Genomic DNA, 14,438 nt, shown 5'->3' with positions numbered 1-14,438 from the left:
CACGTCCATCTTTGTCCAAAGATTTTTTGAGCTTAAAGGTCATTACCTAAGCTTTCTATAGTGGGGTCAAACGTCCTGATAGGTCAAGTAGTTTTGACGCTATGGCCGTCTAAAAAATGTCCGGATTTATGTGCCGCACCCTGTATATGCATGTGTATAGAATATTTGTATATATTTCAGATATCTATATGCCTGTGTATAGAATATTATATAATATTTATATATATTTCAGATATCTATATGCCTGTGTATAGAATATTGTATAATATTTGTATATATTTCAGATATATATATGCATGTGTATAGAATATTAGGTAATATTTGTATATATTTCAGATATATATATGGATGTGTATAGAATATTGTATAATATTTGTATATATTTCAGATATCTATATGCCTGTGTATAGAATATTATATAATGTTTGGTTCAGCAGCAGTCCGGGCTAAACGGGATAGGGAACGCAGAGAACGAGACAAAGACGACGACTTCTCAGGAATAAAATCAGATTTTAAACAATCAATCGAAATTTTTATAAATTTACTGTTTTTTGTACATACTAGAACCTACCATAAAAAGGCTTTGCCTTAAGCTTCTATGGGCTTTACTCCAAGAGGGGGGGGGGGGGGGTTAGGGATGCTCCGTACCATTTCGTTTTTTTATGTTTAAAATTAGGGTCATTGGGGCAATTTGACTAAAGCAAAGCGTTTGACAGTAGTACATCTAATAACATTCTAAAAGTCATCAAGATTTGAATCTAGTATGAATTATATGGATGGAGAGGGAAGGGGGGGGGGGGTATAATTCTCCCCCCTTTTATATAATTCTGCTATTCTTTTTTAGAATATAAAATCTTTATAAGAACCCAAAATTGTCCATGGCGATTTAATTGTTGCTTTTAAAACAAGGAATAAGACAAATCATTTTAACAATACTTTTATATAAAGTAGTAAGGTTTTTTTGTATGTAGCTTAGGGTTTTGATAATTACAGAACCGATTTAGCTAATCCCGTTTCACATATGTCCAGAGATGGTTTTAGGCTATTTTTAGGCTTTTCTGCCCTAACTTCTAGATTCTAGGGGCGCAGCCGCTAGTAATTTTAATAAACTAATACATCTCATATAATCATAAACTGACATAACATAAAAAAATCAACAAACATTTCTTCTAAAACATGATGTAATTTATAATTGTTTTATTACAAAATGGGTAAAGTTTAAATGAAATAATCCTGTATGATATGTGTATATATTATCCCCTCTGGAATACTCCAGTCAGGGAGAGAGGGGACATTGGCCTGTTTATTACACTAGTCCCCAACGTATTATAATAACGTTTTCTTATTTGTTGGCTCAATGACTTTGGGGACTATTATACAACTTTGAATCGTTGGTTTATTAAGTTGAGTGTCCAAACGTTTCAACCACTAATTGTAATCTGCAGAAGGGGTAATTCAGTGTATCATAATTGGGGATATACATCAATTGTCGGCCATTGTCTTATCCTGTATATCCCTGAACTCCAGTACAGTATCTAAGAAAAGAAGATAAAAAGAAAACTTTACGATCTTTTAATTGTGACGAAAATTTGTCAAGGATTTTGTAAATTTTCATTTTTATATTTATAAACGCCTCATCCTATTATTTTATTTATAAAATAGCGGCCACTCCCCTTAGAGGCCTCTAGGGGCACTTGAGGAGAAGGGAATCGAATTTAGAAACCCAATATCTTATTTTAGATTTAAAAGAAAAAGTTAAAAAAAAAAATTTGGGGGGTGGAAAAAAAGTTTCCCCTCCCCCCATTTTTATTTTAGTTAGAAAAAAATTAAATTTTTTTTGGGGGGTGGGGTGATTTTTCATTTTTTGGGGGGGTTAGGGGTGTCCCATCCCCCAAGAAAATAGTTATAAACCTTCCAGGGACCTATGAGAAGCTACCCTGTTAAGGAGAACCCGATCGGTTCAGCGGTTAGCGAGATCCTTTGGTACAAACAAACACACAGACACACAAACAGACATTCTGTTACTTTAGTATAAGGATTGATGGGGTGTCTGTATGTGTATGATAGCAAACATCCAGTAAGATCTCCAAAACAGCAGTAAGCAATAACCCAACATTTAGGGAAGATTCAGATCAGGCTTGATTAGGTTTAATGATAAATTTGGTAATTCACTATATTTTTTTAATAGCGGCTTCGCCATAAAGTCTTCTTATAGGTACTTCAGGAAAAAACGGAGGATTCAATAAGGAACGACTTCTCTTGGGAGGGTAGTGTTATCCTCCTCCAAAATAGTCATAAACCTCCCTTGGACCCTTACTGTAAAAAACAAGCCTAGCTAGCTAAATATGAAGCTACAGACAGAAACAGAGAGACATTTTCTTACTTTATATAAGCAGTTTTTTTTGTTTTCTGATTTGTTAAAAGAAACAAAGTTAAATTAACATTTTATTTCCTCTTTTCTTTATCATATTTTAAAATAATTGTATCAACCCTAATATATAAATTTAAAATACAGACATAAGCCCCTGCCATTCCCTCCCCCTCCCCCCAACCCCAACCCCGTGCCATTACAGCTCAAGCAATTCACCATTAATGACTTTTATCAAAAGTTTGAAGGCCTCAATTTGAGAGGATTTTTGTCATTTCTTCTCCTATCATTTACACACCAGAAAATTTTAGGAAGGGGGTTGAATTGTTGTACACCCCTTACTTTCTTCCCTCCCCCATCCCCATTATGTTCTGTTTAAAGCTACCGAATACATAACTATACATTTAAATTATAAATTTATCGACCATTTACATATCCTTGCAAAAATGATAAAAATCATTTTATTGCTTTAACTTTTGGGGGAGAAGACAGTTTCAAGACTTGCACTACAATTATATCAGCATTTAATGAGAATTAAGATATCATCAAATTTTGCATAAAGAAATACAAAAATAATTTTTAAAAGAGTATATAGATGACTAGCGGCTGCCTACTTAGCATCAAGGTCAAAGGGGGAGGGGGGGGGAAGTAAGAGGTTAAAAATAGTCTAAATCCATCCTAAGGCTTATATCTAAAGATTAAATAGCCGAATACCATCCCGGGATCTATGTGAAGCTTTCCTAACAATGAGAACTTGAAATCATAAGCTCCAGACAAAAAACCTTACTACTTTATAAAATAGGATAATGTCTTGACAGATATTTAGTATTCTTCATAATCAGGACCTCAAGACAAATACCATCAAATCAAATCTAAAATGAAAATTTGATTTTATATTATTTAGCCTACTATATAAAACCTTTTGGGCCGAGATTTGACCCGAACGAAGTTCCCTACATAAAATACAGAAACTACATCAGTACCAAAAACCAGGTGAATATAGATTAAAGATTTATCTAAATTTGTCTTGCACAGATATTTGCAAGGGGGTGGGGGTTTCTTAAAGGGATGAAAAAAGAAAAGGTATTCTTACCAATTTGGTATTTTAGGAGAGTGTTGACAACCAATCGGCCTTTTCTGTCGAACAATTATAATCTTTTCAAAAAATTTCAGTAACTACGCCAAATTGTATTATCTGACAAAATGTCCATATCAAAATGTTTTTCGACAATTTTCTAAACCTCCTTTTTAAAAAAAACTTTTTGGATTAATACCATTTATTTCTTTTATAGTAGCTAAGCTATTGGCTCTCTAATCTATTGTGAAGGAAATCCCAAGACTTTAATTTAGACAAAAACATAAGGAAAAAGGATAACAGGATGAATACTCACCCCCTTTTCATGGTAAAATACTACTTCCCCATCCCTAATTTTTTAAAGAAAATTTAGCAGACGAAAATCAAAAGCCGCCCAGGGCTTTTTGTATGTCAATCATAAATAATAATGTGAATAAAAAGAAAAGCGATATTTAGCAAACAGCCGTGGGCGGTCAGAATCAGCTGAATGTTTATTATGAAAAAAATTTCCCCCTTTTCAGAAATGAAAGGATTCATCTTTCATGCACAAATTCTTTTAAATAAAAATAAATTCTTTGTAATTTTTAATTAAAACATTAAAACAACAATATCTAAAAGTAAAAAGTAAAAAAAAAATATTTTTTAGATGTTGTTATTTTAGTATCTTTTATATTTAATAACAAAATTTTCTTTTTATTTATAATTTAAATATTATATTCTAATTATTAAAACTTTACATATTAATTTTGTAATCCTCCCATTTGAAAAGTGGTGGAATAGCAATAGAATTTTGCCCCTGGGCCCACTGCCTATTTTCGTCTTCTAGTTGCTTCGATTCCTCTCTTTTATTTTTATCTCTATGGACAAAAAGTAGCCAAAGTCTAGCGCAGGAGCTATGTAAAGATTTTCTGAAATGGAAAACTCTATCAGAGTTCATTGGTTAGCAATACGAACACACATCAAAGCTTACTACATTATGTATTAGGTTAACTATGTTATATATCATCAAAAATGAGATTTGAGTCCTTATATAAACAAACATTTAAGATGTATAAAAGAGAAGGGACATGGAAATATAAGCTTTGCATCAGTCATAACTAATCTACCACAAAAGTAAGAATAACAAGTATAAGTGATAAAAGTTAGGGCTATAAATGATGATAATATCATGAACAATATAAACAATGAGAAGATACAATGTTACATCAATCAACAATTACCAAACTTTCATACACAACTATCACAGAATATTTATGTTAGCCTGGCTCAAAAAAAATAATTCTAAAAAATTTAATTCTCAAAAAATTAACACAAATAGAACTTTGACAATTGGTCATTTCATTGAAAAATCTATCTAATAAGTTTGGGTATAGTCCCTTTCGTGAGAACGCCTCTTAAGGGGCGTTTCGTTGTATTTTCACAGTAGATTGTCTCCTATGTTGGCTAAAACCCTGCGGGGCAATCACCTAACCTTACCTAAAATAACCTATCAAAAGCTACTGTTAAAACACGATGAAACTCCCCTTCAGAGGCGTTGCTACGAAAGGGACTGTACCTAAATGTTTTTTTTTCATATTTTGTGCCAGTCTATTCTTTATATGTAAATCTTTATCTTTTATACACATAAAGGCACAATTACATACATCATATATGATAATTGTTTTCGAATATAATTTTTTCCTCGTGTATTATTTTTGTCTCTTATTTATATTACATAAATTATGTTTCTTAGCTTTTATAGAAAACCATAAGCGTTGTATTTGGTAGCGTATCTAGATACTTTAATATAACTGGGCATATAATAATATTAAAATGTATTTTGATTTGGCTGAAATTCTCAAAAAGTTTGTTAGTTTACATATAGGTGAAATTAAGAGATTATCTGTCAGTTACAGGGGAGTAAAAGGTACAACTAATATACTGTATTATGGACGTATAGCAGACAATAGCTAATTATAGAGAAGACTCGCTATTTTTACCATCAAATAACTTCACTTTATTTTGGTTGATCAACTTTATTGAATACACAAATGATAAAATAAGCAATATTATATAACTGATAAATGTATAATTATCCTGGTTTGGATTTATAAAGTAACTGTGGCGTCCGCACCTAGGGACTCGAGCCTACAGCTACAGGGGGTGAACCTAGCTATGCAAGATTCAAATACCAACTAGCCCCTTTAGCTTTGCATATATTTATTTGCAAGCCGCAGCTTGAAATATCATGACAGCTCCCCCTTCCAGTTATTATCCTATTTAGCTGTCTGTTTATAATAATAGTAGAGAGGAGTAAAGCTTCTCTATAATCCATGCCACAATACCTAGTGTTTTGTAACGTCCTTGAAAAAAATTAAATATAGCGTCATATCTAATAGGAACTCAATCAGATAACTTTTTGACAAAATGAAAAAAAAATTGTACTTTTTTAAACTGATTATTATATTACCACTGCTGCGCTACTGAAAGATTTTATCTAAATTGTTTGTTGTTGAAATGTAGTCATTCCAGTTTTCTTATTTTTGGAGGTGTTGACACCTTGCTACACCTTTCACTCACACGCCCCTAACAAAACATTAAATTGAAACAATAATAATTTTCTATAAAATCCAACCAATAAAAATATTAATACCATAAGTGAATGTTTCTTCTTGTGTCTGTTATAAAAATAGAACATTTATAAATAAAAAGTGTTTATGAGATGTAAGATAAATGTTACTTGGAAAACAATTAGAGAGACCTAATAACAAGTCAATTTATCACTACATCATATTACCTAAAGAGACACTCTGCGCGGATGAATTATTGTATTATACAAACTGAGGTGGATTCTTAAAAAACTTTTTGGCTCACTACCTCACTAAATCAGTGAGGCTCGCTAAAAATTAGGTGGGGATAATTTTGCCTCACTGCGAGCCTCACTGATTTAGTGTGCCAGTGAGCCAAAATGTTTTATAAGAATCCACCTCAGAATTCTCAAATTTAATCACAGGGCTTTTACAAGTTTTGGACAACTTTTTCAATTAATCCAAAAAGGCCAAGAAACTATTTTTATATTTTTCTCAATTTTCACCAGTATATAACCTGTTTATAAAACGTATTGGAAATAAAACTAATAGGTATACCTTCATAAATTTACGTGTAAAGAGGCAGGTCTTCTTATCTTGTATCTAGAAAAGAACATATAAAAAAATTGGCATTATATTTATTTCTTTTTGCCAGTATGGCTTCGAAACCGGTTTATCCGCTGGATTAGAAACGGTTCTCAGCTATACTGAAAGCTTATAAATAACTATTATGATGTGCTGTTATCTAGAGTATATATGAGTGTCCTTTTCTTGTACTTACCCAGTGCGGATATAAATCATCTCTGTACGCACTTTTATACTACTTCAACTAGGATTAAGATAACTATTATAGACATTAATTACTGTAATCACAATATCCAGAATTGCAAATACGCCCCTAGAGCCACAGCCCACAGCCCACAGCCCCACCCCCCAACTACTTTTAATTTAGTTTTAGAGAAAGTAAAAAACACAGCGATTTCTTTTGGGATGGTAGAGGTACCCTCCCAGGACATTGAGAAACTACATTGTAAAGAAGAACCATATCGGTCCAGTGGTTATAGAGATCCTTTGGTATGGACAGACAGACACACAGAAAGACATCCTGTTACCTTTATATAAGAATAAAGACCACAGATTAAATCAATCTATTTTTCTCTTCCTTTTATTTTTTCCCATAATCCCAATACTTTTAGTCAAATCTAGGGTGGTTTTCCTACAAATCGTATGTAAACGATAAACAATCTTGTTAAAAAAAAACTTTATTGTTGCCTATTTTACTTTAGGTTAGATTAAGGTTAGAACTAAGGGTTGCGTCCCTATAAAGTAGGTCAGGGAGAACAGTAAAATAGCATAAAACCATGTCTAGATTTCAATTAGAAAAAAAGTTAATTCCTAAAACACTGGACATGTAAAGCTTCAACAATTCAAAAAAAACCTTATTACTTTTAAATTGGGATATCTTTGATTTTTTTTACCTTTTTTGATTGTGTTATTATGAAAACATATCCCGCTCCTTTGCTCTGACTCACCCAGAGAGAGAAGATAATATTTTGATTTCATCTTACCTGACCAATCCAAATAATAATAAAGGTTTCAAAACAATGTCAAAATTGGGTAATAGTTATTTCTTGCACCGTATAATAGACAGCTTTCCGCGGATATTAAAAGTAAAAATTGTAGGATTTAAATCAGTTTTGTCAGCCCCGAGTTTCTATAAATGAATTTTCAATAGTACAGAACCGGTTTTAATCCAGCGGATATTAATCAATTTTTAAGCCATACCATAAATGTAAATTATAACTATTTAAAAATGTTCCTCTTAAAAACTACGGAAGATGATATATTTTTTACCAACAAACATGGGAGATTTAAATTTGTTTCTTGGTATATTTCCCATGGTTGGTATTAGTTCATCTTTTTTAGTATAATGTAATATAGACATAATTAGCAGGGGTCGGCAGCCGCAGCCTACATTACCCGCGCGGCTTAGAGAAGCCTAAAAAAATCAGCCGTGCGGTTTTCTCATACACCCAATAAGCCTCAGCCTTAGTCGCAGCCGCACGGCTTAAGCCACTTGAAGCCTCAGCCGCATTCAGCCACTTTAGGTCTCAGTCAGCAACAGGCAGCCGCGCGGCTAAAAGTGTTTTTGGCTTCTTTTTCAGTAAGCCGCGCGGCTGAACTAAGGCTGAGGCTAATTGGGTGGCTGATAAGCCGCGCAGCTGATTTTAAAGGCTTCTCTAAGCTACTCGACTGATTGCTTCTCCGGCTGCCGACCCCTGCTAATTAGATTGAGCTAAATAGTATGATTTAAAAGTAACCTTTTCCAATTTGTTTTGGTTTGAAATCACTTTAAATTTTATTTTCTCTGTATAAAGCAATTTTAATAGTAATTTTCAAGATATATATTATCCTTCTTAAAATCACGAAACCTTACTCAAGAAATAAGTTTATATAGATAATGTTGAATTAATCTATTTTTTAACTTCTTATAATTACTAAAAATTTATGATTATTTTAGGCCAAGAGTGCTCAGATGAGCAAACAAGGATCAGCAAGAGCACTTCTAAATAGAAAACGACAAATGGAAATAGCGAAGGTAAAGATACCTTGTTATTTAACTCGTTGGTCCAGGATTCAACTCTGATTTCAAGACCCAAGGAAAAATCAACCACTTGTGATGGGATGCAACATCAAAGAGACAATAAACCCTTTTAACATGATCTTTGTCTGGAAGTCCTAACTGGTATTGAGTTGCTTCTATTATTATGCAATGGCATTAACCGTACTCTCACCATAAGTGTCACATGCCAGACATTGCAGCAGGGGGTACGTATCCAGTATGACGTGTTGTGTTGCTCTTTATAATTGAGAGGAAGTAAGGAGAAATAAAAATGAATAAAAACGACTTAAAGACTGCAATTCCAAGGTAAATTATTCTAAAACCATCCTTGGAGCTATATGAAACTTCACTAATATAGAAAAATCGGATCATGAAAAAAAACTAAGTAGCGGGTTTCGTCGTTTTTTCACAGTAGCTTTCCTCCTATTTCTAGCACCTTCGGGGGGGCTCTAACCCTGCGGAGCCAATTTCTTAACCCTGCGGGGCAATAATTAACATTTACCTATAAAAAGCTACTGTGAAAATACAAAGAAACCCACTACTTCGTTTTCTTTCAATGATTCGAATTCTATCAGTTCAGTGGTTAGCGAAATTTTAACGGACACTAAAAACATATACTACTACTTTTTAAAATGATTAATTTTCACAGTTAACAAACAAGAACAAAGGATCCTCAAGTACAAACTCATCCGGTGACACCATAGCAATAATAGACAAGCCTGCTACACTCCCGCCTTCCTCCCACCAACACCACTGTAGAGCCAGGGACACGTATGACGGAAGTATTTACCCCTCCGATGGTGCTATGATATATACAAGTAGGGGTGAACCTTCTTGGAATTCAGGTAAGGAATAAAAACAATAAAAAACACTTCCAGAAAAATTCTTCAAATTGTAAACTATGTCAAATTCAAATTGATGTAATTTGCTTTTACTTTAATGAACATTTATTGTTTCCTGTAAATGAAACATTTAAAACCTTAAAGTTTTTGGAGAGGGGGTTAATTTCATCTATGACCTACCCACCACCAAAATGTTAAAGGACTTCTACGTCAAGATTTAATTAAACAGCCCAGATTTTTTGGTACAGACAGACACATCCATTAATAATTAAATAAACGGTTCTTTCTGTATCCTGATTATATTATATTAATATTAACTTCAGGCGATATCCTTGCGGGTCAACTGACACAAGCAGGAGCAGGTGTCGGTCAGCTCAATAAAACAGTCGGTAGTGATACATTAACAATCAGAGAGGTTGGAGAACAAAATTATTTGTCCAAGGATATGGCAGGAAATGTGCTCAGAGAAACAAATAATAATGAGGTTAAAGATTCAGAAGAAAAACAAGATGAAAAGGTATTATTAAAAAACTGTCTGAAATAGAAAACATGTTTAGCATTCATTAGGATTGTTCGGAAACAAGACTGAAAACGATCATAGACTCATAACTGATTAACACAGATAGAGAGAAAGTAAGAGAGAGAAATAATGATTTAATTTTCGGTTCTATGAAATTTGAAGTGTAAAAGATAGGAAGTGTGTTGAATAATCCTTTAATAGGGTATACTCTAAGGGTTCTTCAGGGTTCTATAATAGTATATAGTCTAATAGAGGTATACACCATTCCTCTTGGCAGGAAAGGGGATAAAGGGGTTGTGCATACTTATAGAAATGCTATGCATTTAAAAAGAAAATTATACGTTTCCTAATTGTTAACTGATTTTTTTTAAATGTCATAATTAATAGTAAAATACTAACTATGATCTTTAAATGTATTTTTAAAAAAAATGATTGTATTTTAGGTTGGCGAAAACTTCTATCTTTATCTTGGCTTAGGACTTTTATGTATAGGTAAACAAAGTACAAAACATAAATTAGGGTAGACTGGTGCCTTTGTTTGACTTACAAGAATAATTCATTAAAATTTCTGAAGTAGAACGGTCCAAAAGGGTAAAATTTCTATCTTGTAATAATTTTTCAATTATTTGATAATTAAAATATTTCATAAAACATACTATGTAAAAACTTGCAACATGAATTTTAAAATGATGTGATAAAGATATGAAAGGAATCCACCACTGGATTTTTTTTCAATAAGTTTTCATCCAGAATTATTATCCTTCACAACAAATTAATTTATGCTACTTTAAACAATCGTGTTTATCTATAACTCTTTGCAAAAACACTTACCACTAATCATTTTTGGGAAAAGAGATGAAATGAACAAAATCGCCCCAGCCTACCCAAATTCAATTATTCATATGCGGGGCCAAAAATGGAACCCACACACGAAAGTTAAATGTTTACAATTTTGCGTCACAAAACAGTTTTGCCAAAAATGTTGCAAAAACAAGCATGATAACAAATAAGGAACGTAAATTCTTTTTCTTTCAAAGACAATAAGTAATAAAGGATAAAAAAAAACTATCTATATTTTAAATAAAATATAATCTTTAGAAATATACCTATATAACGTGTCAAGATCAAATTTTAGATAGTTATTTAACGGATCGTATTATAGACAGCTTTCAGACAGAATTTTTCATTTTTAGGTTTTATAATAACATGCGTTGGTCTTGGTGAGAAGGGGTTCCATACAATTCAGTTGAAGTTAGTTGGACCTATCTTAGTCGTCCTTGGAGCATTCTTTGGTAAATATATTTTTCATTATTAATTTTAAATTTGCAATATAATTAAATTAGACAGAGATTTGTCATTCTAACAAAAAAATATTGCCTTAAATATCTTAGGGTAGATCAGAAAAAATAGCATAAAACCACTCCAAGACATATTTCCCTGCAAAATTCAACCAAGCAATTTTCATCCTTACTGCTTTATATAATAGGATTATAAGTAAAGTATTTTTTTTTATTTTTGACTAGTTAAAGATTAGCTGCAAAATAATTTTATTGAGTCTCATATCTTTTGATGTCCCTGTAAATGATAAAAATACTATTCTTGCTTTTAGCTATACTGCGAATCCTGATGTGCATCTACCCTGCGAACTTTCTGTGTTGTAGAGCAGTTTTCGCCACACAAATTCATCCAGATAATGCCAATATTTCTGATAAATTACATACAGGTACAGGAAATTTTTTTAAAAGTACTTCGTAAATATTTCTTTCTATACATTTCAGCCGTTTATAAATTTGAAACGTTAAAAATGACCCATAGATGAGATAAATTGACACCTTTCTTGTTTATTGACATATGTAAAAGATATAAATTAAACATCTTGCTGAAAAAAAATCTACAGAAAATGTAATAATCAATAATAACTAAACAGCTCTAATGTTCTCTTTCCATCCAATTCTTTTCAGCTATTACTTCGCCTCTTTGGTATATAATTGACCTTGTTTTATTTGTTGTATATTTGAGAAATTATATTTGGAATAATTTAATAAAACTTAATAATCTACAAATAAAATGAAATATGATAATAAAGGAATAAATTTGAAAAAGTCTATCTGTAGAAAGAAGGATAAAATAGAAACACACAATTGTTACAATATCAAAGTGTAGCCCATGAAACTCGTTCTGTAAAAAAAGTTTGGGTCATCAATTTAAAATATATTTTAGATTCAGATTTAAAAATATCAAACAACTCCAGGGAAAATATAAAGGTTTATACCATAGACGTAAAAAAACACTCATTTTACCACACTAAAAGAGGTTTGAAGCCCTTGGTTTATACTATAAAAAATTATATTTTATACCATATAGAAAAGTTTTTAAAAATTGTCTACCAAATCTTCATCAATTCTAAAAATCTTGAAGGGTACTCAAAACATATTTTTTTTAAATATAGTAACCTTCCCTATGATATAGTCTTGACTGTACTAGTGTTGACTGTATTACCATGTGAATGGGAGAGAAAAATAATATAACATCATAACTTACACAAACAAATCAAACTGGACATTACAAATTGCAAAACTTATAGCTTTTATTAGATTCATTATTCCAAGGATATTGAGAGCTAGCCTGATATATGATTTCTTGTTAGAACAAATATTTAGAAATATAAAATGTTATCAGACTAAATTTTTAACTATTTTTAATTATGCTTTACAGTGTAGCCCTTTTACTTTTAAATCTAGGAGCGAGGCCACTTTAACGAAATTTGACATAAATTTGAATCTGATTTTCTATCACTTAAAAAAATGTGATAATAATCATGCACACCATCAAAAAAACTAAGTCGTGCGCATTAATGCACTTTTCTCTCACAAAAAAATGGCGCGAAATGCCGGCCAAGGAATGCGCGACCTGTGGCATTTACGCGGCATTTTGTGCTTGCATTAACAATAACACCATCAATCTTGCATTGTTCACCAAAAAGCAGCTTTCTAACCCTATTAAAAAGGCTAACATATATGCAATGAATCAAGAAAAAATAATATGCTAGAGAGAAAGTATATGTAATGGCTACAACTGAAAATTATTTAAAGCTGCGAGGGTGAGTGTGTGGCTTTTAAAATCTGCACGGCTGAGTGCAGCTGCGCATAGCAAGGACCTTTCTTCTAAAACATTATATTAACTAAATATGTCATAAGATTTTCTATATCATTGATTGTTTTTTTTAGAGGTGAACAATGCCCCTAGTGTTCAAGTAGACTTTGTAGAAAATATTAAGACAGGTACAAAAAATAATATAAAATGTAATTCAGTTTGACGTCTTTTAATTTATAATAGACAATTTTAAAGTTGAAGTGTTTATAGCTTTTTATTTTTAGATACTCCAGTGCCAGCAAGAAGTCCGAATACACTAAAATTGTCCACAATATCAAGTCCACACTCTTTCCCCTATGGAACAGACACAAAAACTAATAAATATCTAAATATTCCTATAGCAACAAATTCAATAGATATAAATCCATCGATAGCCAACACATCAAATGCTTTGCCAACATCAAAATCTTTAAGTCCTAGTAATTTAAAGTTATCAGACGCGGCTTTGAGTTCCAGACTGTTAGCAAACAAAGACTTATTAGGTGATAAAAGTTACATAATTTGTAAAGAAAATAGTGAATATAATTGCTCAAAACCACCTGACATCCAAAGCCAACCAGGTTTTTCCCGGGTTAATGGACAAAAAAGCGCGCGAAACAAGTGTGATGCCTCAGATTCTAGAAATGAGGAGATTTTTAGTCCAAGTCACCCTTCTTTAAATGCTCAAAACATAACTAAACCAATGTTACTACCTGCACAAAGTACAAAGCTACCAGATGTACAAACAATTGATAAATCTAATCTGGACAGCTCTTCTAGACATTTGAAAGATAAAAGAGACAGTCCTGTTGACACAAAGTTTTGTGAAGTTGTCATGGTTTTGCCCAGTCAAGCCAATGGAAATAATGCTTTAGAAAATGTAAATAATAATAACAAGGATGAAAATCATTCAAAATAGCAGAGCTAAACTTACACAAGAAAGTGGTCTTTAGCAGAAAATTCAATTGTTAATATCATATAGTGTTTTTTTAACTAGGAAAATTAAATGATTATCATATCTAAAAGTTTTTAAAAAGATGATGAATTACATGAAAAAAAACTTAATATTACGAGTAGCTGGCTACAATGCTGAAAAGTTTAAAATTGTCTATAGATTTAGGATTGTTTTTGAAAAGAAAGATATACATACATATTTTGTGATTCACTTTCTATGAAAAGTGTTTTATAGTATTGTTTAAAATATACATAATATACATATTGAAATTTAAATACATGTTATTTATCTTTATGAACTATTTTATGATGCTTTCAAAACATAACATTTAGCAATTTTATAAAAAAGTTATTATT

General features: G+C 31.8%; 1 protein-coding gene across 1 annotated transcript; it reads left to right on the top strand.

Moving 5' to 3' along the window:
* The first annotated feature begins 392 nt into the window (after window positions 1-392).
* Window positions 393-14,166, top strand: LOC145315115 (uncharacterized). The gene is made up of 10 exons (XM_080155155.1): window positions 393-497; window positions 3,273-3,361; window positions 8,532-8,609; window positions 9,283-9,478; window positions 9,799-9,992; window positions 10,439-10,487; window positions 11,189-11,287; window positions 11,605-11,718; window positions 13,223-13,276; window positions 13,373-14,166. Exons 1-10 carry the CDS (start codon window positions 422-424, stop codon window positions 14,044-14,046), a joined length of 1,623 nt encoding a protein of 540 aa, XP_080011281.1. The 5' UTR covers window positions 393-421; the 3' UTR covers window positions 14,047-14,166.
* Window positions 14,167-14,438: the final 272 nt, after the last annotated feature.

The sequence above is a fragment of the Acartia tonsa genome, chromosome 3 (assembly GCF_053477335.1).
Source record: "Acartia tonsa isolate MP-2025a chromosome 3, ASM5347733v1, whole genome shotgun sequence".
Lineage (NCBI taxonomy): Eukaryota > Metazoa > Arthropoda > Copepoda > Calanoida > Acartiidae > Acartia > Acartia tonsa.
This window is presented reverse-complemented; position numbering and strand designations above follow the sequence as displayed.

Coding starts and splice junctions, on each gene's coding strand:
- LOC145315115 (XM_080155155.1), top strand. CDS start 422: ATGTTTGGTTCAGCAGCAGTCCGGGCTAAACGGGATAGGGAACGCAGA. Junction 3,362..8,531: donor ACATCAGTACCAAAAACCAG/GTGAATATAGAT, acceptor TGATTATTTTAG/GCCAAGAGTGCTCAGATGAG. Junction 9,993..10,438: donor AAGAAAAACAAGATGAAAAG/GTATTATTAAAA, acceptor ATTGTATTTTAG/GTTGGCGAAAACTTCTATCT.